This window comes from Hylobates moloch, unplaced genomic scaffold, assembly GCF_009828535.3.
Source record: "Hylobates moloch isolate HMO894 unplaced genomic scaffold, HMol_V3 SCAFFOLD_5, whole genome shotgun sequence".
NCBI lineage: Eukaryota > Metazoa > Chordata > Mammalia > Primates > Hylobatidae > Hylobates > Hylobates moloch.
Genome location: NW_026652280.1, coordinates 72,148,671 through 72,174,139, shown reverse-complemented (window position 1 = coordinate 72,174,139; position 25,469 = coordinate 72,148,671). Strand labels below are relative to the sequence as shown.

General features: G+C 47.4%; 1 protein-coding gene across 6 annotated transcripts in view; it reads right to left on the bottom strand.

Annotated features, from left to right (window-relative positions):
* LDLRAD4 (low density lipoprotein receptor class A domain containing 4) overlaps positions 1-25,469 on the bottom strand; it is a 438,552-nt gene that overhangs the window by 197,307 nt on the left and 215,776 nt on the right. For 3 of the 6 annotated variants that reach the window (XM_058438680.1, XM_058438675.1, XM_058438681.1), the window contains exon 4: positions 17,942-18,082. The exons of 2 other annotated variants lie outside the window; for them this stretch is intronic. In XM_058438680.1, coding sequence (XP_058294663.1) covers positions 17,942-18,082 — 141 coding nt within the window. Of the gene's footprint in view, positions 1-17,941; positions 18,083-18,919; positions 19,137-25,469 lie in introns of those variants that run through there. One more of the 6 variants, XM_032152879.2, reaches the window with a different exon arrangement.

Genomic DNA, 25,469 nt, shown 5'->3' with positions numbered 1-25,469 from the left:
TCAGGCTCCCACTTTCAGGCAAAACATGTGCATGCTCCTCGTTCCCCACCACAGCCAGTCATTTTGGTAATTATTTATTCACACCTCAAACCACAGCACCTGACACCTGGAACTCTGCCCTGTTTCCTGCCTAGGAGTCCGTGACAAGATGTCCCTTAGTTCTTGGAAGATGTGTTCCTGCCACAGCAGTGACGCATTCACTTCTCCCCCATATGCTGGGAGCCAAGCAAGGACACGTTTCCTAATAATGCAGACAGCGCAGGACATGGCGGGCGCTCCTGCCAGAAGTCCCGGCAGGACTTCTACATGGAATTCAGGGCAACCAGACTTTGGAAGCTGGGGCTCTGAGTAAAACAGACTAATAAACAGGCTTATGTTTTAAATGTTTGCTTTCTTCATAATCTTAAAAATATACAACTGCAATTTATCATCCATTTATCTTAGCACCACCAAGAGTTGCTCAATTGTATGTTAGATCACGAGAAATGGCACCCAGTGTAGGGCTGAACGCAGCTGAAGGGGAGGTTGCCAAGCCGCCGGATATCTTTCCTGGGGCTGTGTGGAAGGAGGAAGCCAGATGCACAGCTCTGCCCCTGCCACCCTGCCACGGGGAGGACATGACTTGGCCCCCTCTCCACCTTCTGCCTGTATCTGAAGTGATCCAGCCCAGCTCGTCAGAGGGAATGAGGACCCACCCTCAGAGCCATCCGGACTGTGGGAGGACGCTGAGCTGCTCCTAGTGTCTCCTCCACCTGCTCACCAGGAGCAGGTGGCCCCGCAGCCTCCAGCCTCTTCTCACCATGGCTACCCAAGGGCATCTCATGACCTTTACGGGCCTCACAGATGTCACATCAAACCCAGGAAAAAGCACCACATCCCACTTGAGACAATGAATTGCAGATGACTATTTGACAAGCCATCACGTTTTGTCAACATTTAATTAAATGTGTCCATTTTAATTTGGCAGTTTTCACTTCCTATCTTGGAAGCAGAATTTTTTTCAGGCCTCCAATATTTGCATAAGCCCCCAAAAAGCTTGGAAACCCCAGGCCTCCTGCCTAAGTGCCCACTGGGTAAAATGACCTGCCTGCCAGCCCAGCCTGAAGAAAATCCCTGGTCCTGGTGCCAGGACACCTGGTGCCTCTCCCAGGCAGCACCTATGCCCCCTCCCCAGCCCCCAGCTCCTGCACATACAGGTGTTCAGCATCCACCAGCTTCACTTCCCTTGGAGGGACACCCTTTGGACTGCCTAGCTCAGTGACCATGTTTGCAGGGTTGTGATCATCCACTCAACAAACACGGACTGAGCACCCACCAGGGCGCATGCCCTGCTCCCGCCGCAAGTGATCCAGCACTGCGTGCAGCCAAATGGGATGCCTGATGAATGAACACATCAGGACCAAGGCTGCTGCTGACGGCTTAGAGTGGTCTGATCTCCAAAGGCAACATGACATCCCATACATCCCCATACATCAGGGACTGTCACGGCAACACAGTGCCTGTCTGCCCTCCAGCACCTTCTGGACCAGGCCAGGCCCTTTCCCAGCTCATCTGTGCCTGTGCCCAGACCTGTGGCTCAGGTGGATGGCCAGCCCAGGCCAGGCATGTCCTGCTGCTACCCTCTGTGCAGAGACAGGCATCCTTCAGCGTGGACAAAGCCACCCACCTGTAAGCAGATAGCATCTGGCTGCCTTGTCTACTCACTGAGTGTATGTTTCATTCGATGGATTTCCCCAAAGTAAGGGCAAGAAAATAAGGAGTGAGGTGCCTGGCTAGTAATAAGATCAAAGATGATGAAGAGAATGGAGTCATTTGCCAGGCTGACTCAGGAAGCAAATGGAAGACAGCGCTGCAAGCCAGACACTCAAAATTCCATATTATTCACAACTTAATATAATGCACTTAAATCATTCCTTTAAATGTGGTATACTGGAATTCTTTCACAAATTTAGACAATGCATTTAGAACCCCTTTCTAGTGCTCAGAAACTCCAACTAGATAAACATTAACCACAAACAGGATAAAATCCAATTTATTTTCATCAAACGACTGCACCCTGTCATCATCGCTAACATTCCCTCCACGTGAACACTGCGCCTGCTTGCGCATCTAACAGTCAGACAAAAAGGGGTCTTATATCATCGCAGAGCCAGAAAGACAGTACACCTTATAAAGGAGGCAGGATGCCCCTTTTGGAGAACACCCCTGCAATAAACAAAACCACGAGACGCTGGGTGTGCACGGCGCAGCCTCCGGCTCTGTCCCCACAGTCGGCGGCAGCGCCGGAATGAACATCTGCAGTGTGAACACGGCGCCCATTAGCTCCCGCAGCCTGTTAGCATATTTTAATGCTGTGATCACAGCTTTCTATTTCCATCAAGGCGCCACGAGGTGCTAGACTCTGGATCACACATTGCGTCATTATTGTCCCCACTGAACAGATTACACAGCAGTACTGGGGACAGGGTTGGGAGGTAATGAGGGGCAACAGAGGGAAGGGCAGGTGGAGCACCGGGCGCCCTGCAGAGGATGGGTGGGCACTGCTCAGAGCTGGGGCTCTCATCTCAGCGGGGGCTCAAAGACATCGCATGCCCTGATCAACGTCTCTCTCAGACACCTGAAAATAATAACACTATTTACAAAGAAACACCTCTCTTGGCTAAATGTTCCATCTAATATTTATCTCATTAAAGTTAATAACAGAGGTCAAGTCACCATTTCAGAATGCTTTTTTTTTGCATCACAAGTGACTCCAGGGATCAAACCTGCCTTCCTTGCCAGCAGCTGCGAAAAACCAGGCTTGAGGTGTTAATAAACCAAGGTCACTACGGAGTAGCGGAGCTGCTGACTCTTGATTTTAACTCATTCTTGTGATACAAAAAGTGCACAAATCCATTGTCATGTATGACACAAACAAGTTTCAGGGCTGGGCCTCCAAGAAAAACATCATGAAGGGTCCTGCTCCTTTCGAACCTCACACCCCAAGTTCACACACAGCAGGACACCAGTTCATGGGCCTCCTCATTTCCAAAACGCGAGCACATGCATGCAACCACAGGCACACCAGGAGCAATGCAAAACAAAGTCCACCATCATCTGTTTTCAAAGGACAAGATAGCGGGGTCCTGCTTCTTTTAAAACGATGACTGTCCCTGTGATTCCTTCATTTCATTTGCACATGATGCAAATCTCGTGACCTCACACTCGCTCATGTGCACCCCCACAGTGCTCTGCATGCTGAGCAGAGCACAAGCCCATCTCTGTGCCCTTTCTCTCCCTGGTCATTTGCACTTGGAAAGCGGCATTCCATGTAGCATCCCCCGTGGTCCCCCTCACTTGCCCCAGGACGTTGCCTCTGGCCTTCCTGGAGGTTCTCGCTGGGGGTCACCCCTCAGGCTGAGGCTGGACTCATTGCTACTGACCTCCTTAATCCTAAGGAGGGGTCCGATAAGTTCTTATCACATCTGGTTGTTCTAACAATTAAATGAGATGACTCAAGTAAAGCACTTAGCAATTAGTAAACACACGACCTGGTGGAATTGTTGAGAGAAGTTCACACATGCAGAAAGCTCTTTTGAACATTGCAGAGCATGACCAAGATGCTGATCGTCAGGACTGCAGATCCCTCCTATGTCGGTATTTTTCCAAGTCCCCAGCCCCAGGCTGACTCATAGCAGCAGCTCTGCCCAGGAGCAAGGACTCCCGCCGTCCTCCTTTTCAGCTCCAGAAGAGTCTCCTCCTGTGCACTGGAGTCCTTCCGTCCACATCTCCACTCTCTAGGCTCCATCCTACCCTCGCAGAGACTTGCTCACAGGGGTCCTCCTCTCTCTCTAGCGCACCCACCACCTTTGCTGAGCTATCCCTGTGCTGGGAGATAGCCCCAGACTCCTCCTCGCCCCCTTCCATGGCACCCAGTCTGCACCGGCTGCATCCTCTGAGCACAGCAAGGAGGGTGGCCAGGAGCCGCCACTGCCACCATGAACCCCAAACTGGGGACACCACACTGGGACCCTGGCTGTGCCAGGCACACTCTGACTTCCCTCTCTGTTCATCTCCTGCTGTGGCTTTCATGTGGATTCCTCCAAACCCTTTTTTACATAATCCCAAAGGCACAGCTTCTGGGGACCCGCCCCTCTGACAGCCTTCCTAGCTAGGCCCAGTCCCTACTCTCAGGGGCACACGCCACATTCACCATAGGCTGCCTACTCTGCAAGGGAGGGTCCTTCCAGGCGATTTCTTCCTGCCACCCTGATGCTGCCTAACCTGACAAGTTGGTGTGAGGACAGGGTCTAGTGGAAGGAGAACCGGCCTAAGAAATGGGAAGCACTGTTAGGGTCTGAAGGTTTTTGTATTCTCTCCCCACCCCCAAAGTCATATGTTGAAATCCTAACCCCTGAGTGACGAGCTTAGGAGGTGAGACCTTTGGGAGGCATTCAGTCATGAAGGCAGAGCCCTCAGGATTGGGATTCATGCCCATGGGAAAGAGACCTCAGAGCGCTTCCTTCCCCTCCTGCCATGTAAGCACATAGCAAGAAGGCATGGTCTGTGAGCCTGGATGCAAGCCCTCGCCAGACACTGAGTCCGGCAGCACCTTGATCCTGGACTTCCCAGCCTCCAGGCCTGTAAGATGCACATTTCGATTGTTTATAAGCCATCCCATCTGTATTAGGCCGTCTCTTGCATTGCTATAAAGGAATATCTGAGATTGGGTAATTTATAAAGAAAAGAGGCTTAATTGGCTCTGGGTTCTGCAGGCTACATAAGGAGGCATAGTGTCGACATCTGCTTCCAGGGAGGCCTCAGGGAGCTTCCACTCATCATGCAAGGTAAAGGGGGGACTGGTATCTCACATTGGGGAGCAGAAGCAAGGAGTGAGGGGGGAGATGCCGCACACCTGAACAACCAGACCTTGTGAGAACTCACTCACTACCTCAAGGACAGCACCAAGCCACGAGGAATCCGTCCCCATGACCCAAACACCTCCCACCTGGCCCCACCTCCAGCACTGGGGCTTACATCTCAACATGAGATTCGGAGGGGACAGATAGGCAAACCATATCACAGTCTATGGTATTGGTAATAGTAGCCCAGACAGACTAGAAACATACATATTATGACTTCTGCCAAAGACTATTTTTGTGACCTTGAAGTGGTCATGTAAATTCTCAGGCTTCAGTTTCCTTTCATGAGTGCAGAACTAAACTAAGCTATCTCTAAGAACCTTCCAGCCATACAATAGCTTTGTGTCGTAGCCTCTCTTGCTCAAAAACCTTCAATGACTTCCTTCATGAAAGAGAATGAAAGCGATCTGGCCTGACATCCCTGGCTTTCTAGAATCTGACCCCACCTACCTTTCTAGTGATGCTCCTCAAAGTCAGCCCTCCCCTCCCCGCAAGCTTCCATGACAAGCCTATGTGGCATCCCTGCCCAGCCGTCTCCCCACGACACTACCCCTGAAGAGCAGGGCTTCCCCAGACCCTGCCAGCCCATGATGGCAGCCTCCCTGAGCACCCAGGTTCAGGAAGATGTTCCCTCTGTCCTGCAGACTGGCACTGCAGATACGTGCCACAACTTTGTGGGCCTTCTCAAGGACACCATTTAGCACTGGACAGAACAAAGCTGGGAGGCAAAGCCTCCGTCTCACACACACTCCACCCTCCCATGTTACCTAGCCCCTGCAGCCCTGCAGCTGCCCATAGAGCCCAGCCCATGCCTCTCATGCATTCAATACTCAGAAAAATACCTTCCATGAAGTAACCCAGAGATGGGATGTTTCATATTACTCAGCATATAATTTTCCACAAGTGACTACCCCAAACATGTTTTCTCTATAACACCCTCCAGCCCCCTGTCCAGACATAATCTTTCAACAACTATTTCTCCTTCAACAACTTATGAAAACTAATCAGTCTTGGGATCTTGTGGGTTTTTTTTGTTTTTTTTGTTTTTTTTTGTTTTGTAGGGGGTTGTGGGGAGAGAAGCTAACTGCACTGGCTCCAGGTCCTGTCATTTCCAGTTAACATCTCCTAACATGAGAGCAGACACTGAACCAGAAGGGCGAGAGGAGGCAGCGGCTGCTGATCTAGAGGCCTCATGGGGCTTTAGTGGGAGGCATGGGTAGGCCTGGAAGGGCAGGGTCTCTGCCAGCCTTTTAAGGTCAGATTGGCATTTAAAATTCTGGGTTCATGCCAACCCCTCTTACCAAGGAAGAGACAACACTCAACACTTCTATCTCCAAAGCCTACGCAAATGGAAGAGGGAACTCTCTCGGTAGTGTGTTCCTTTGGCTGTCCTTCCACAAAAAGTCACGTGAAGTCAAGACACAGGCTTACATCCCGTGATGGAAGGTCCATCATTTTGCTTGATTGGTTCAGCCGCCACCCCGGCCCCATGACAGAGAGAGCGGTTGGGCCTGAACCCACTGCCTGCCCAAACCCAGACAGGGAGAACAGCTGGCATGCAAGGGCCTGCGGCGGTACACCCTACCTGGAACTACAGCTGACCTTCCCCAAAGATCTAAGGGTAAAAGGCCAGAAGTGTAGCTCAAGTTCCTTTTTCTCTGAATTTTTAGAATAAAGCGAATAACAGATGCCCAGCACCCTCCACTAACAATGAAGAGATAGATAAGGATGAAGGAGATAGCGCCATGGCAGAGCCATCCACAGCAGACAGCCTGGCTCAGGGGCCCTCTCTGGAACAGGTGCACGCCCGCAGGAAGGCAGGGGCCTTTCTCAAGGAGGCAGGGCAATCTGAGATTCTTCTCTCCCAAGCACACATATGAGCCTGGGGGTCACCCCACTGAGCCGCCAGTCTCTGAAATGGGGAGATGCACTTTATGGTCCCAAGATTTTAAGTGAACAGAACCAAGAGGTGGTAAATTCTCACTTAGCACAAGGCTCCCCTTCCAGTCCCCATGGCTGGCAGCAGAAGTGCTGATGCCCACAGCCCAGCCCCCTGCCATGTGTCCCTTCCCTACAGGCCATCCTAGGGAATGAAAAGTTTCTGCCCTGAGTGGATGGTCCTGGTGTGAACAGCAAGCAAAGGGTCTAGGGCAAGAAGGTGCCCCTCTAAGGACAGCTGGACCTTCCAGAGGACCACGGCAATTTTTCTAGGAGCTGTCTGGAAAAAGGACAGACTCACTCGCTGCTTACAACTGCTAACTCCTGAAACAAGATTTCTTTCTTCCCTCTCCAGTGATTGTCTACTTTGAAAATATTTTTTATCTTTGATTTCTCTTTTCTTTCTGGGAAGGAAGCAAATAATATCTTCTTTTCCCTCTGCCATTAGCTCTTGGGACAGAACAAGAATGGATGAAGGAGTGAAAAAACGATTACTGCAAAGTTTAGGTTGTTGGGTTTTTTTCCCATGTTAAAGCTGCCATGACTGAAAGAGGCACCAGCCCAGAGGGTGAATTCAGAAGTCCAGCCCTCAGAGGGTCACCCACCTCTGCAGTCCATGACATATCTCATGGCAGCTTTAGACTTCAGCTTTATTTCTGCAATTACTCAAAGATGGTCCCTTCCAAGTTTCACTGTAGTACCCTTTTGGATAAATTTTTTCAAGATGAAGACGTGATTAGCGGCCATCAATCCAAGAGACAAGGCACCTCCCAGCCAAACGGCAAGCTGCTGCGTCGCCTCCCGCCTTATCAGTGGTCCCCCAGCCTCCGCCCCCCAATCTCATCTTTACCTCAGTATCTCCTTCCCGACTCCCACCACACTTACACTGGGAGTCTTCATGAGCAGAAACTCACTTCTGACGTCACATAAACTCCATCCCCACCACTCAGAAAATAATTAGGAAGACAAGCATCACGACTACACAGGCACCCAAGCGCAGCCAGGCAGGCGCTGGGGAATTTTTTACCCACTTTCCTACAGCTCTGCCAGTTGTGGAGCTGCCCGGAAGAGACCCAGTGTGGGGAAATTCGCAGAGATTCATAAAAAGAGAAAGCAAGCCCGGTGAGCCTCTAAAACCCTTGCAAATTAAGAGGCTAAATGAACAGTCAAGACCAACGGTTTCCGCAAGAGCAGTGCTGAGTGTGCTAATATACACAATTAACGCAGGTCACCCCGCGGGCTGCATTCCCATCTTAACCACACAAGACAACATCCTCCTTTTCACCCCAGCTCCTCTCTGGCCTTTGAAGCCCGGGTCTGAAATATATCATTCTGCATTCTGGGCAGTACAGCTTAAATCAATAGTGTTATCATCCTACAACTGTCCTTTCACGCTCTCCCTAATGCCTAATAATTGTCAAATTTGCACTAAAATTGATCAAGTAACAGCGGGCCTTTTCTCTTAGCACCCCCTCTCCCTACACCCTCCCGGCCGCCCCTTGGCCTCCCCCAGGAAGCAGGATCACATTGATTTCGATCTGATTACAGGAGAGATTGCCCTGACTTTCCCCAGTTACTTAAGCCGGCGTCTCATTGCGTGTCCTTAGAGACCAGGGCTTCGCTCAGGCAGAGAGCGTCTAGACAGTATTCATGACCCATCTGTCTGGCACGGCCCAGCGGATGGCAAACTCTATTAGAACTGAAACCATTTTTCCCTCCCCCTTCTCCCATCCCTCTTTCCCTTTGCGAAGCAGGAATCTGACACTGAAAATTACTATCATTGTTGCAATTCTCAAAATAGCACCGCCAGACTTTCATTAACATCCACGCTAGACTACTAAATATTTAAAGAAGTGGATAAATTTCATCTGAAGTGGGACAGCCCCGCACACATGAAAGCAGTAACAGAATCAAAATGTAAATCTAAGAGGTTGTTTTTATCCGAGTAAATTTAGTGTCACAGCAGGAGGAAATGATGCCTAAGGTTTATTAAAACTTACCCTCCCATTTGTTCTCCGCCTTTGTTTATTTGAAAAGGCAGAATTACCGTTTAAGACCCAACACGATTTTAATTGATCAGAAAAGCGTCTTGGAGAAACAAAGGCAGCCAACACAAGGGGCGGAACCGGGAGGGGAGGGTGTGAGGCTGCCAGCGCCTCCCTGGGGCTCATCCCACAGAACTGTTCAGGCAGAAGCGTGTTGCCAGTGACAGCCCCTGCAACTCGATCCCGTGGCAAACCCAGAGAGAGGCATATTGCCCTCCACATCTTGTTTTAAATACCACCTTGGGTCACTGTCACAGTTAGTAGTTGGTTTGCCATAGATTCTTTTTTTTTAGTCAAAAAAAACGGGGGCAGGGGGGCGGGGCGGGGAGCCCTGTCCAAAGCACACAGGCTGCTCTGCAGAACAGTGTGATTCATTGAACATGGCCTTGATGGAGGCCAGCCAGAATTAAGTCGGTGGAAACCCAGAGCCCCTCACCCCAGCCTCGCTCCAAGGTAACACCACAACCTGGAAGACCCCTGCCCCACACCCCCTGCAGTCAGCAACGTCAACAGGGGAAGTCCAATCTGGTGAATGCCAGAGGGCCCCCGGGGCAGGCCTCACCCCTCCCAGCACAGCTGGAGATGCTGAAGGGGCCAATGCGCTCAGGCAAGAGTCAGAGGGAAATTGGGGATCAGAGGCTAAAAGCCCACATGTGGCTGATGCGGGCTCTTGGCGCCCGCAGCAGGTGAAGCGGGGAGGGTGATGGCAGAAACAGAGCCGCCCCCATGCTGAAGCCACGCTGCCTCTCGCCTCCCCAGGGCAGCTGTCATCATCCCCATCCTCCTGACAAGACAGTGAGTCAGAGAGGAGAGCTGGCTTCTGGGTCATACAAGTACTACCTGGACGGGACACAATCAAAGAAGGGATAGCTTATCAGTTCGTAGAGGAAACCCCAAGGAATCAACAGAATCAACGATCCCTGACACACAGGGGCTCTTAGGTTAATTTTTCATGATCTGTTTGAAAATCCAGCGTGAAACCAAGAATCGCCATCTACGTATCAATTGAAAACAATCATCCTCTGTGGCCCTCCTGAACAGAAGATGGTTGGTTTTATCCCCACCACCCAAGCCCTTCAAGCCTTTTAAGAACTGATGAGTAAATCCCTATCTTACTGGAAAAATACCACGGCGGGGCGGGGGGGAAATAGCACCTCCAAAGACAAAACCATGGCCTGAGTTCAACACCCCAGCAGCAGCACACCTTGGCTGTGTGACTCTGAGTAAATCACCTCACCGCCCTGAGCGCTGCATTCTTACGACCTTTCTAGGGTGCTTTTGAGAGATAAATGAGATGATGAGTGTAAACAGTGAGCACTCGGCAAACAGCAGCTCCCTTTCTACCTAATTCCCGTCCCCAGGAAGCAGTGGACCCTCCAATAGATGATGCTTACTGAGCATGTACTGTGGGCCAGGTATTACTCTAATTGCCTGTCCTGCACTATTTCAGTAAATCCTCAGAACAACCCTTTGAAAGAGATACCAATATTATCCTCATTTTATAAATGAGAAAATCGAGGTACACGGAGGCTGAACAACTTGCCTAAAGCCACAGGCAGTGAGTGGTGGTGACTCCAGGTGACACACTCATGCACACATGCACCACACAGCCTCACCCTCACACACGGACACACACACTCATGCACATATGCACCACTCAACGTCACACACACACACACACCCACACATGCACACACCCACACACATACATGCATCTACACACATTCTCACACACACATGCACCACACACCCTCACCTACACATATACATGCACACACACGCACACACACTCATGCACAAATGCATCAGACCCTCTCTCACACACATGCACACACACTCATGTATACATGTACCATAGACCCTCACACACACACAGATGTGTACACAGATAGACTCATACATATACGCACCACACTCACCCTCACACACGTGCACACACACGTGCACACTCATGCACAAATGCACCACAGACTCACCCTCACACACGGACACATTCATACACCTGCATACACACTCCCCCCATGGCACACCCACGCATGCATGCACACACCACACGGAGTCACATGCATGCACATACCAGACTCACACTGACACCTACACACTTGTGCACACACACACTACACATTCTCACACATACTTGTGCACACATACCACACACAGTCCCACACACTCTGGCATACTATCTCATGCATACACACACAGACTCACACCTGCTCACACACTTACACGTCTTTAGGGCCGGCCAGAAGCACTCCACATTTCCTCTGTGCTTGGCACGACTGGTCCTTCCTACACAGCAGATGGATATTTAGAGGCCAAAGGTCTGTCCCTCTAGGGCTGCAGCACTGGGAAGCCCTGATTGGTCACATGCCCAGTAAAAGCCTATCACACTGTTGGTCCCAGAATAAATGCTTACCAGAGTAGGCTTCTACTTTGGTTGGTTTGGGTGTTTATGGCAGTCTAAACACACATGGGAAGGACAGGAAGTTTGTGGGCACCAACCTTATGTAGTCTCTTCCTTTGTCTTCTCATGCAGGCTGCCAGCATCACGTGGATATTTTCAATCCTTGCTTCCACTTACAAGGTACTAGGCCATGCAAGCAAGCCTTTTTCATCCTCTGGTCAGGCTTGAGTTTTCTAAAATAATATTCATCCCTACACTCAGCAAATATTTACAGGGCATGTAGCATATGCTACATGTGCCAGGCACCGTGGCAGGCGCCAAGGCTACCGCAGAGACCTCATGGGCACTGTTCACCTGGCAGCCACGCTCACAGAATGCTGGGAGGCAGCAGAGAAAGGATCAACGGTCTCCAGTCAACACTCTGAGTGTCCACTATGTGCAGCTGACCTTTGAACAATTTGGGGGTTGGGGCTCTGATATCCGTGCGGTGGAAAATTTGTGTATAACTTTCAACTCCCCGAAAACTTAACCACTAATAGCCTACTGTTGACTGAAAGCCTTACCTATAACATTAGAAGTCGATTAACACACATTTTGTATGTCATATGTATGATATGCTGCATTCTCACAATAAAGCAAGCTAGAGAAAAGAAAATGTTAAGAAAGATCATAAGGAAGGGAAGGGGAGAGGGCTTAGCCCCTGCACGCCTGGAGTTTAACCCGGAGTTAAACAGGTCATTGACAATCCCCAAATTCCAGATGCGACCTGGGAGTTGGCTATCCAAGTGTAGCAGAGGGGGTTCCTAAAAATGTTAAGTGTATGCATCAAACATATTTCAATTCATCAGTTCATCATAACACACAGAGGAAATCTCAGTGGTCACCCGTGCAGAGTGACAGGGCACCCTCATCCTTAAGTTACTAGATCCTATATGATATACACTTCAGGGTAATCAAATCGTTGATGGGGAATTTCTCTTTATAGATGTATCCCCACTAATTACTTGAGAAAAAAGGACAGAATTTGGTTGTGACTGTTTTGCAACCCCAAATGCCTGACAGTATCACACAAAAGACAAGCAGACACAATGTGCTCCTGATGGAAGAGCTGTACCGAGGCAGTAGTTTCACACACACAGCGTTCACACCTGAGTCTCCCCAGACCTCCGCATTACCTACCACATGGCAGGAATGGTGTGGGACAGAGAAGCACATTCAGTGACTCCACAGGAAAGCAGCCAGCAAAATCCAGAGTACAGAAACTGCAGAACAAGCAAGCCAGACCCCTCCACCTAAAGTCACAAAAGGGAGGAGAAGGGGGAGGAGGAGGAGGAGGAGACGACGACAGGAAGACGGAGGGAGAGGAAATAGATATGGAGGGAGAACCTACAGAAACAGAGATCCTTCAGCAGCAAAGTGATCTACGATGCCTGGGGCTTCTTTGGATCCTGGTGCAAACAAATGATAAACAGAACAAACCAAAACACACATTTATAAGACAACTAGAGAAATATGAACTCAAAAAGTATATTTGGTGACTATTCTCTAATATAGAGAATTATGGTTAAGGTTTACTGCAATAATATAGGGAAAAAATAGAAGCGTCTGGCATTTGCGAGCCCTGGTTATGCACAGGTTACCTATGTGGTTATGTGGTTATAAGCCTGATCCCCAAGTCTTCAATAAACAAAATGCTTGGGAGGGGGTAAGTTGCTGGCTTAAGGTGGGAAGGAGGGCAGTCATAGCTTAGTGCCTACAGGTGACAAGTAGGATGCCAGTCTCTTTAGGAGAAAAAATGAAGAAGGTGGGAAGAGCTGGTTTCGAAAGTAAGATAATCAGCTCAGATTTTAATAAGTTGGATTTTATTTTATTTGGTTATTATTACCCTAAATGGCAACAGGAGGAAAAAGTTGCCTCCTGAAAAAGTCCTAAAGTCATAATCCTGGCATAACTGGGTGCACTTTATCAGCTCCAGTTCATTTGATTTGCGGTCAGTTTGATGAGGTCTCTATATAGAGAGAAGCAGCTTCCCCCCAACCCTCCAGTAGCAGGGGGAGCTGCTCCTCTCCCTGCTTTCCCCGAATCAGATTCTCTCGGTTAAGTGGAAATTCCACTGAAGCTCGAAGGGAAAGTTGTGGCTTCTTGTCGACGCTGACCTTACTCTTAAGGTCCAGTGGAGAGAATCCCTCAGCAGCGCTGGCTTTGGGGGTCTGTGCTCGCCAAGGCTTTTGGAGGGCGTGGCACTTGCCAGGCTGCACAGACCACTCAATTATCGCTTCTGGACAGTCGAAGGAACGCTGCTGTCCCCCACTAAGATGTGGCCAAGGGACGTTGGAAACACAGCACCACAGGACGTGCTCGGCTGGGCAGGAACGGTGAGGTGGCAGGTCCACCAAGCGGGATGCCAGCCTCAGGCTCCCCGCAGCCAGCCAGCCAGCAGGTGGCCTGTCCTAGGACCAGGGCAGGAGGTGGAGCCTTATACACTGGCTTCTGTCTCTCTAGGCCCAACCCACTTTCTCAGCCGTGCCCCACATGGGCCCCAGCCATGGCCTTCTGTCCCAAGACAGCACCACCCTCATTGCCAACCTACACTCATGCTCTTCTGGGCCCTGGCACTCTGTCCTCTCCTCTTGCCATCCAGCACACCTCCTCCAGGAAGCCACTGTGACCACTAATCCAATCAGGATGAATCTATCCCCTGAACCACAAATGACTGGACCCGCTCGGCCCTCATTCCCTGGGCCCATTTTTAGTTATCTTTGTGCAGGTGTGAATTCGCCTCCCCATTCTCAGCACCTTGATAGCAGGGTCTATATTTTCCTTCATTCCTCGTTTCCACAAGGCCTAGTACAATGACGAGAGAAGGTACTTCATAAATAATTTTGTTTGTATAAGGAATAATTTGTATAATTATTTTATTTGTGTAAATAACAAATAATTGTGCTTGTGTAATTTGTATGTTTACTGCTCGGGGTACAATATTTTGATAGAGCAGCCAGAGAAAAGATGTGACAAAAGCTGGCAACTTAGGCTGACAGCATATTTCCTCTTCCACAGAAAGATGCAGCCAGGGAAACTCATTCCCCAGGAGATAATGGATGTCAGCCCAGACCTCCACGTCCATGCAAAAATCCTTTGGTCTCTCAGCAGAATAAAGCAGCCTCGGTCCAACGATAACCTGACCACGGTGAGGAGAGGCAAAAGGCAGATGAAACCCACTATGCCTCAGCCTGGGCTCCAAACACATTTTTGTTTGAAGAGAAAAGCTACTTACAGCAACTTTCAGAGCTTCTGTGATTCTTAGTATTGCTGGCTTTACAAATAACAGTAACATTTTCTTGTTAACCTTAATTCATGCTGAAATTTAGCAAATATCAAATGGGAGATATGGCCAAGACATCTGAGCCATGGAGCATACTCAAAGATAATGGCATGGACAGGAAACTAAACTGATTCTAGCTCATCTGGAAATCCAGAAGGTCTCACCTCGCTTCAGCCTCAGTGCCCTCAGATCTGGAACACTGAGTATATCCTCCAGGTGGGAACAAGGTAACATAAATCACACAAGCCAATCCTCCTCCTAAGCAGGAAGAAGAATGAGGCACCGCCTTTCTGAAGCGTGGCACTTCATAGACAAGAGTTCGTGGGATACTCTGATTCCGTCCAGGTGGAGAGGAAGGGGACCTTACCATCAGAGCAGCACACCATGAAAGGCAGGCTGTCCGTCTGCTGTAGGAAACGGGCTGGTGAAGGATCCGATAAAAAGTGTCATCCACTAACATCCGAGGCTCTAAGGCTCGTTCACAGCTATTAACAGGAAGTGAAATATCCCTGTTCGCTGCCCAACAGAATACGGGGAAGAGAATACATAGCCATTCAATATGAGACCACCCTCTGGCCTCCTCCTCTGGGAAGCCACACACCTGGCAGAGGTGAGCTGCAGCAGAGGACAGAGAAACCACCATCTGCCCTGGAGTTCCCAGCCACACAGAACAATCCAGAGGCAACCCGCGCCGTGAGCGTCCCCCCATGACCACTCTGCCAGCTCCCTCGGGCGCCTGCAGAGAACCTGAGGGGTACGTGGGGGGCAGCCACAGGCCAGGTCGCGGCCTCTCCCAGGGGACAGAATAGGGAGAATCATCTAGGATCGCTGGCCAAGTGCACTTGTGGACACCTGTGAATTCCTGCTCCGTGTACGGAATGGCTCTGACATTACAGATGGACCATACAAAGTCATAGCAGCGCACTCCCCAGGAAGGGCCACGTGGGGAGTGGAGATGGCAACTGCAACACGGTGACGTAGACTGCGTTTTCCATGGACATTCTTTCCTTTAGATGCTTACACGGCAGGAAGTGTGCCTGTTCCACAGGGAGAGAAACCGAGCTGAAAGGAGTTGTCACTCCCCTAGGCCGAACCTTGAACCCAGATCAATCTGAAGCCACAGCCACAGTCCTGCCCTTTGTCATTCCATCTCCTGGCTCTCCAGTCTTCTTAGAAGAGAGTAGATTGTAAATAATATCCCATTTTAGCTACAAAGACAAAAGTTCTAGTCATATCTGAACAGTAGGGGGCCAAGAGTTTGCCAACAGGATCGTAAGACTCCTCTGTTAGGACAAAGTTGGGCCACTGATGGATGTAACTGCTCCCTCGGCTTCTAGGCAGAATTAAAGTGCTCGCATTTTAAAAATGAGTGGAAAAGTGATCTGGAGATAGGCCTTAAAAACCGGAAAGAATACTGACAAGAAAGGGAGGGAGGGAGGAGGGAAGGGTAGGAAGGAGGGTTGAAAACAGGGAAGCCCTTGGCAAAAGGGCCCTGAAGTAAAGGAGGAGCCCGCAGACCAGAAGAAGCCTGTGGAGCGCCCCAGAGCAGAGGCCAGGGCTCCAGAACTCTGAACCCAGTCAAGGCAGCACACAAGGTCCTGATATTCTCCACACAGCTTACCATGGTGTGTCTGCTGTTAGTCAAGTCCAGAGAAAACAGAGTAAGATGCTGCTTTTACTCACCTCCTTCTAAGACCCCCAGCCTGGGTTGAGGTAATCTTGAGTACTTAGCGCCTGGACTATGCTGCTCTAAGTGCTGTCTGTGGACTGTCCTGTGTGATGCTCCAATAACCATTCTTATGTCCCCATTGTGCAGATGAGGGCACTGAGGCTCAGGAGATGAAAACAACATTGTTCCATCCATGTGGAAAGGCCGACAAGCAGGGTTCCTCAGGGCTCCCGGCCCTCTGGCCTGCTGCCTACTCGTCCTCAGGGAGGTGCTCACCCAGCTCCCAGTGCCTCGTCCTGACCTGCAGCCTTCCTCCCTCTCCCTGCACTCAGCCCTGGTTCCATGCACTAAGTAGGACACCCAGAGCGAGTGCCTCCGGGCCATCCTGGGCCTGGGGGGAGCAGGGGCCTGCGGGCCAGATGACTCCAGGTGAGAGGCAAGCTGTATTACACAGAGACTACCGCACAAAACACGGACCCAATGCCAAGCAAGCACGCGCCCAGCCCGAACTTCCAAGAACTGTCTTTGCAAAGTATAGAGATGGGACTCAAAGAGCGCTCGGTAGGAGAAAATGCACATGGAAATACAATAGAAAAACTTGAGAAAAACTATTTGTACTATAAGACTCTTGAATTTAGCAAGCATAAATAGCAGGCTTAAAATTTGCTAGAGCACAGTCATTTTTATATTGGGGACATACGTAACTTGCCCCCCATATAAAAATACAGTAGGAATACAGAAAATAGTTTCTTTTTTTAAATCCCCTCCCATTTTCACATTTGCAGCACTGGTATTTATGTAGTCTAATTTCCATAACAAAAATTTTAAAATCTGTCTCAAATATAACTCCTCAAAATAATGTCAGTAAAACTGGGGAGAGAAGCTGAATGCATCATAAAATGATCTCAGTAAGAAGGCTGTGTGAGGAGGGTTGGCCCGGCCAACGCTCTTCCCAAGGTGTGCAACTGCAAAAAGATCTTCACCCTCAACCCCCTTCACTTAGCCCAGAGAAACACAGAAAACAGTAAGCCACTTTTCCTAAGAGAAGTTCAGCGGGCTTTCAAAGCTGCCTTCTTTCTCTTCCCTTGTCACAAAAACCATGAGATCAAAAACCAACGAACTTCAAACTCTGACTCCACTTCTTCAAATTCAAGAAATGCTCAAAGCCTCAGCCTTGGGGATTCACACATGTCAAAACCTCACTCAAGCTGTTTCCATCCAGTGTCTAATAGAAAAACACATGATCAGAACCTTTAAGGATCCCATGTAAATTTTCTACTTTCATATTTCAGTTGCATGATTAATTACGGACCTTCCACATATCTTTCTTTGCTTATTTAAAATTACTTCTGAAGTAATAACGTTGGTATGAAGAATACTAAATCAATACATGATTTCTTGGAATCCAGGCATTGCTCAGATAAATGGCAAAAGCCTATTTCAAAACACAGCTCCGCTGACCACTTTAGAGAACAGAACAAATTTCCGACTTTTAAACATGCTGTCCCTCTATCCTAAAAGAAGAAAACATTTCCTTTGTGAAAATGCAAATCTCTTTCCTTAACCAGAAAACAATCTCCTTCCCATGTCCCAGTGACCCCACCTCCTAACCATTTCAGAACCACATCAGACAGTGCCACCCAGGTGAGAGGAGAGACTTACAGTTGAAGATGCCCGGAGGCGGGTGCTCGGTCACCAGGAGACAGTTCTCTTCGTCACTGTTGTCCCCACAGTCGTTCTGTTGGTTACAGACCAGCGAACCAAGATACAAGCATTTACCGCTGGTGCAGGTGAATTTGCACTCTGAAAAAGTACAATATAAAGCATGGAGCAGTCAATGCAAGCTTGGTGCTCTTAAGCTGTGACTGTCGTTGGTTTTTCTTTCCCCCATTTGCATGCCATGATTGTTTGGGAGCTCAGACTATCTGGAGAGCCCAGGACACTAAACTCAGAGAAGGGCCATCTGGGTAAGGACCTTCCTTGTATGAAACACACAGGATGGTGCCCTCCTGCACTCCACAGGGGCGCCGAGGCCTGCCATGCACGCCTCACCCTACGGCACTGCCCACACAGTAGCACAGGTGCTCTCTTTCTTTCCACGACCTGCTCTGCAAAAGTCATAGCTGTGGGGCTCTATTATTCGGTTTGAAAACATCCTTGGCAGTTCTCCACACCTCCGAGAATGGGGGAGCCCATGCAGCCAGCCGTGGCAGGGGCCGTCAGAACTCAGGAGCGCTGGCTTAACAAAAGGACACTCAGACATTTGATTTCCCACTTGCCACTGTTGTGGTGAGAATCTGGACAACATATTTCACTACTCTGACGTTCATTCATCTCATGCCTAAGAAAAATCAGGCATAATACCAGGCATGGGTAGCAGTGAATTTACAATGTAAAACATGGGAAAATCATGTGTGCTTTCTGCTAAAGGGCCATGTTGGTGAACTATAAAAATAGGGCAGGTCCCATATCCAAATCCCTATAGGCCACACTGAACACAGGCTCCCTAAAATCTGTACGAATCAATATTTGAAAACGGAATTCAGTTTTGTAGGACTTTAAAATAAATTTGCACACTTAACACATTACTATCCATTTAAGCAATGAAGAATAAAGGAAGTTACAAAATTATATACACACTTGAGCACAGAAAGGTCCATGACATCTTACAGTGACTGTCATCCTGCATTCTGAGTGTGGGCTTGGCCCTAGGAGACCACAGAAGCTGGCAGGATTCACACGGCACGGCCCACTCAGTAGACAGCGGGAAGACAGAGTCTCGGGAGGAGTCCCGGGTTTCCTCACTGCCGCTGACTGTCACAGCCTCTTCCTTTTTCCGGGCCTTGGTTCTGTCTGTCTGGAATAAGGGTGGCAGACCTGGATCAAGTCCAAGGTCCTTTCAATTCGAATTTTCCATCATTCAAATAAAAGGCTGGTCATCGGCACACCAAGGCCTCTTCCAGCGATGCTAACCATGTGTGGGGCTACCCCAGCCCAGCCTGCCTCTCAGCGGCGAACTGTGGCCCGCAAGATAATAACCTTTACCTGTTGTAAAGAAACACAACTTAAGAGTCCTCAAAGTATTTTTGTGAACCTGTATAAAAAGGGTATTATAATCCTCCATTTGTTCACATTCTCCTAAAAGAGTATAGAAAAAGAAACCAGCCGAGCTGCTGACCTAGTTTAGAATAACATGTGAACACAGCCCAAATGCACACCCACGAGCACCTCGCTAGCAGCGCCATCCAGGTTAGAAAATCTGTGTGCAGAGTGAGGCCGGGCCACGTGGTGGGGGTGCTGCTGGAGCCAAACGCTCTCTTTCCATAAGGTGGAAAGATTAAAACCCAGCTGTTTGAAATCACATTTACGAAGTAACATTTTTTTAACTTAATGGAAAAAAGGGATGTCAAGGGAAAAAATTATCTTCCTTTCCAAAAGAAATATTGGACTATGGATTTATACCAAACATGAAAAGCACATTAACCAAAAACAGGTACTCCCTGTGTTGCTAAAACGGTGATTGGGAAAAAGGAATACTAATCTGAATTGAATCAAACTCTTAACTAAAAAGTTCACCATCGCTGTGGTTTGAAAGGATCTGAGGTTAGACTACCATACTCAAGTTGGTGTGGAACATTAAACTACCCAAGAAATGAAACCACATCCACGCTTTACTCATTTTAACTTGTTGGGGGGAGATACGACATGCTTGCAAGGAAATGAATTCTGTGACTCATTCATTCGTTCATATAACCAATATATTAGCCGCTTCTATGTTCTGTGCTAGGTACTGAGACGTGGAAACTCGGAAGTGAATGAACTAGCCCTCTTCAAACAGCTTATGATATGAACTATTTTAAAAATGTGAGCAGTGACTAATTTGCCGCTCCTTCCAAGGCCAAACATTTCCCTTCTTTATCTCCTTCATATTCTAGAGTGCACCCAGCCTGTGACAGGCACTCGGTGAATCACACATTTGTTGAATAAATGAATAATTCGATCTGAGCCTCATAAGAACCCTGTGAAATAATTAGAGCAGCTATTATTCTTCCCATTTTATTCCATTTTGCTTCATCTCACAGCACTGCCTCAGTTTCCAAATCCACTTTGAGGAATGTGAGAGACTCACTTGTAATGGGCATGGCCCCATGCCTAACAAAGTTCCCCAAATCGCTTGTTGTCTTAAGTAGGCTCAACCTTACTCAGGAAACACTAACAAGGCTTGTGCTACTAATGTGCTTGGCTCTTACTTCTTAGATAACGGAAATAACATCAACCTATTAAATTTCAAATTCAGCTGGGTACAGTGACTCATACCTGTACTCTCCACACTTGGGAGGCAGAGGCAGGAGGATCATTTGAGTCTAGGAGTTCTAGAGCAGCCTGGGCAACAAAGCGAGACCCTGTCTCTACAAAAAAGTTTAAAAATTAGCCAAGTGCAGTGGCACACTCCTGTACTCCCAGCTACTCAGGAAGCTAAGGCAAGAGGATCGCTTGTGCCCAGAAGTTCAAGGCTGCAGTGAGCTATGATCATGCTACTGCTCCCAAGCCCGGGTGACAGAGCAAGACCAAGTCTCTAAAAAATAAAAAATAAAAAAAATCAAATTTATAAAATCTAAATCTCAGCAGTAAGTCATTAGCCCAATATCAGAGTAAGGTCTTTCCATCACATGGCCACTGGAATCAGAATGACCAGACTGAGAATTTTAATTTATTGGCTTCTTGATGTGATATAGAAAATACTAGAAAATTGCTATAGTGTGATTAAGTGCTAAGAATTAATGCTAAAGGTGGAATGAGAACTGCAGAGCACAGTAAATATCTGTCCAAGTTAACAAAACTGGTGTTGACAGAGGCAGGCTTCCACCTCCATCCCAACTCCAGACAGGCTGTCCCCAGCACACTGTGCCACCCAAAAGCCCAGTGCATTCAGGTCCTCTAATCACGAGATTATTGTGATATTTCAAACAAACTGATAACCCTATGAGAAAGGCCCTCATCTTACTGCATCTTTCACCTGGACATCTTTCAGCACTGCTGGGGTCAGAGTCCCAGCCAGGTCCTGCTCTCACTGGCCTGAGGTGTAGTCAGACAGCGTGGGTTTCTGGCGCCCTCTGGCATGGCTCCAATGGGCAGCGCAGATGGAGAACCACTGTCTACTGAGAAGAGGTAGCTCACTTACAGCAAGCCTCCTCTTTAGTTAATGGTATTTTATCGGAATGTTTATTTGGTATTTGCTAATTTACAAAGAAGAAAACTAAAATACAATCTCTTAAAATAAGGAGGTATTTGGATAATTGCTGACTATAGGGCCCAGTCGCTAGAGCTCTGTTCTGTCAATGGGCTATTTGGGAAACTTTGGAACCAATGTAGTTTTGACCCCTAAACTGCACTTTGACAGACTAGAACCAGAGAGGGTCCTCCATGAAGTAAAACTCAAGTCAGAGAAAGACAACGGAAAATTTTTAAAAATATGTTGTCTATTCTTTGTGGAACTTGTTGAGTATTTCTGCCAAGCTAGAAGTTGAGGGAAATCATGGATTGTTAAACATTAGAAATATTTTGGTGACAAATTCATGGCGACCTCAGATGTATAATAATACTGGACTGGAATACAGAATGAGCTGCTCAGGAGCCAGTGTCTCCTCCAGGAGCTATAGACGTATTATAACCTATAAGATTTAAATCACTCCTTAAAAAAAAGTCAGGACCTTCTAAGTGAAGAAAGTGGCATTCCTCTTTGCCAAAATTTCCTATTTGATTTCTTATTAAAAAAAAAAAAAAAAACTTACGAGAAACAACTTCCAGAATCAACAACAGACTTTAGAATCGCTGTACACCCTTCTGGTAATAATACAATCTTCTCCACATTTAGGGTATTCAGCTTCTCTGCATTTCTACATAAAGCTTCTGATGGGGTTTTCTGTGTTGTGGAGTTATCCAAGAGTCATCAAATCTTAATGCTGAGAGGGACCTAGACACACTGATCCACCCTCACCTCCCAGGTGAGGAAGCAGGCCAGGGATAATCCCTGACTTACCTGAAGCTGGAGAACAAATTACCTGTAGTGGAACATAAAACCCGAGATTTCCATCGGATTGAGAGGAAACCCTTTTTTGTCCTGAAGGTCATTCTAGTTGTGTATAAACTAACATCAGCCAGTTGGGTTATACCATGTGCGAGAGGAGAAAGGAAAAGAATGATTCAGAGAAAGGGAATGTCCTAGTATTTTGTAACCTTTGAAAAAACAGGGAATTTTAGGAGCCCTAAAACTAGGGGGAAAATGGAATATCTTAAGGTTTTCTGTGAATTCCAAACTTATATACAAAAAGGCTATGTTAAAAAAAATTTTAAGGACCAGTAGCTTAACAAATTTGAATAATGTAAACCTAAACTCCGTCAGGATTCAATGATAAATGCTCAATCTTAAGCAGGACAAATCAAGCCTCACAGAGACTAAATTTAATCTGCTTGGTAGAGTCAACATTCTACTAGTTAACAGGCAACAAAAAGTTGTTTTCAATTTCCCCTACACTCCTTTAAAGCCTTAGTTTTCACAGATACGATCTCAGTCACAAAATAAGGACCTATATACAGCATTACATCTCAGCTGTAAAATCAGCCTTTTTTGTGAATTGGCAAAGTAGTCTACATTAGTTATTTCTGTTAAAATTCATATAGCAACACTGACTCATTTAGTTCACACTTCTATCATTCACAAACCTGAAAATGGAGAGTGATTCTGGCTCCATCATTTCTGACATTAAAGTCTAGAACCTGCTCTCTGTACGGGTGCCTTTTCCATGTACTTACATTGTAAATAGCAAAGAGGTCAAATCTAGCTGCCAGTGACACGTAAGCCAAGAATTAATGGGTTCTAAGATTAGCATAAATTACCATAAACAATGTAAGTTTACATTTCCTAGTACAGAGGTGACAACAATTTTTTATTAATTTATATACTCACTGCCCATTCCCCTGCAAGGTGTAAGGTATCCTATAATAAAAGGAAAATTCAGGCTGGGCATAGTGGTTCACACCTGCAATCCCAGAATTTTGGGCAACCCAGACAGGAGGATAGCTTGAGGCCAGGAGTTCAAGATCAGCTTGGTCAACATGGTGAGACCCCATCTCTACAAAAAAATTTAAAAATTAGCTGAGCTTGGTGGCATGTGCCTATAGTCTCAGCTACTTGGGAGGCTGAGGTGAGAGGATGGCTTGAGCCTAGGAGTTCGAGGCTGCAGTGAGCCGAGATTGCGCCACTGCACTCCAGCCTGGGCAACAGAGCCAGACCCTGTCTCTTAAATAAATAAATAAAAGTAAAATTCAGTGAAGATGGAAAATAATGAGTAAAACACAAAACATAAATCAGGAAATGCAGAGGAAAGAGGAGAGGAAAACTGACTGAAAAGAACTCATCTCTAAACCGAATTCCAACCAAACAAGCCACCACAGCCAAGAGGAAACCAAAGGCATGGTCATGGGACCTCACCGGCCCTTGGGTAGGCATTCCAATCAACCAGAAACAGCCATTCTCCTGCTTCTAGAACTTAACAGGATCTGTCACTCTTTTTATTAAAGGGTGCTGCTCAGCAAGGAGGAGGCTATCCTAGACACCAATTGTATCAAAAAGGGAAGAGAACTCCCCATCTTGTAATTTCCTACATCAGCCTTCAGGGAGGTTGAAATATTCGATCCCATAAAGTGGTTTCCACAAAGTTGCCAAAATATAGCATCCAGAAAGTAGTGCTTTAGCTAATTATGAAGATAAAGCTTTGAGAGTTTTCAGAAATGAAAAGTCGATCCTTAGGGCGATTCTTCTTAAACGTCAGCTTTTGACAGCATGGGAATTGACAGCATGGGAATGCCGTGGGGATGATGCATGCACTCACTCCCCTGGGGAAACCTGCAGTGCAAGGTGCACATGTTGAGTAAGCTGCGACACTGCACTGGCGTGTTATCAATGGGAATCCCTCTGGGAACCTGAGGGAGGAGAATGCAGCAGTGCTCGTGCCTCACCTGGTGTCACAGGCCAGCTCCACGCCCAGCCGAACTCGGCGTAAAGGCACTGGCCTCACCAGTGACGCTCTGACCTCACTCAAAGACGGGCTGACGCTCCCGCTCATAAACTTGGAACAAAGCGGAATTTAATTTGAAGGTTTATATTCTGTGTAATGAATTAAGTTACCCCCAAAGCATTTAATAAAAGTCCTATCTTAAGTGGTGCTGCTGAAACCATAGTTGTCCTTCAGAAAGATGAATATGACATGATAAAAGGAAATTTGCCCAAGTAATAAGATTACCAGAGAAGAGCCTCCCATCAAAGAGAGTAATAAAAAATGTTTAAAAACTCAATCCATTTTATGATATGGCTTATCGCTCCCATTATGGTGCTGAAAAGATTATTTTAATGGGTCTCAAATTCTATGAGAACCATAAGTGAAACATGCAACAACGTGCTCTTAAAAGTCCAAAGTACTCTCAGGCTTTGGACTTGCAGACCTACAATTACCCTTTAGAGCAGCTTGAACAAATCACCCAACTTCCCATCAAAACACCACCCGGCATTTTAAAGTCATAAAAGTCCTTCAGGGCTTGAAACGGTGGATAACAGTAATTCTCGTCTATGTTTATAACCAATGAATGAATGAATTTGCTTTTGTGGTTTTCTGTCTGTAAGATGCGAGGAGGCATTCCTCCTCACTTCTTACATAGAACAGTACCGAAAGTAGGTAAGAACCCCCTTTCAAACTCTTGGAAGAACAGAAATATCAATAAGTGCAATGCACATGGGAGAAGAGTTTGAAACGATGTCACCCATATATCAACAGTGGCTTTCTCTGGGGATGCTGGGGTCACTTTGATAACTTTCAAGTTTCTTGTGGATTTTACATATGATTTTATAATCAGGGACAATAAAAATCCTATTTTAACAGGGAAAATCTCTGAAAACCAAATGTCTATAGAACTCTAAAGCCATTAAAATTCATAATTTTAAAGGCACTAATAAAGTACCTAATTCCCTACGGCATCATCTAAACAGAAATCCTGACACATGAGTCCTTCTTCATGAGGATCAATGCTATTTCAGACACATTTCCTTTCCTTTCGAGAAATGTGTACTGAGCTCCTCCATCAGCGTGGAGTGGCAGGGGTCCTGCTCAGCACGGACACATCCTGGAGGGCAGCA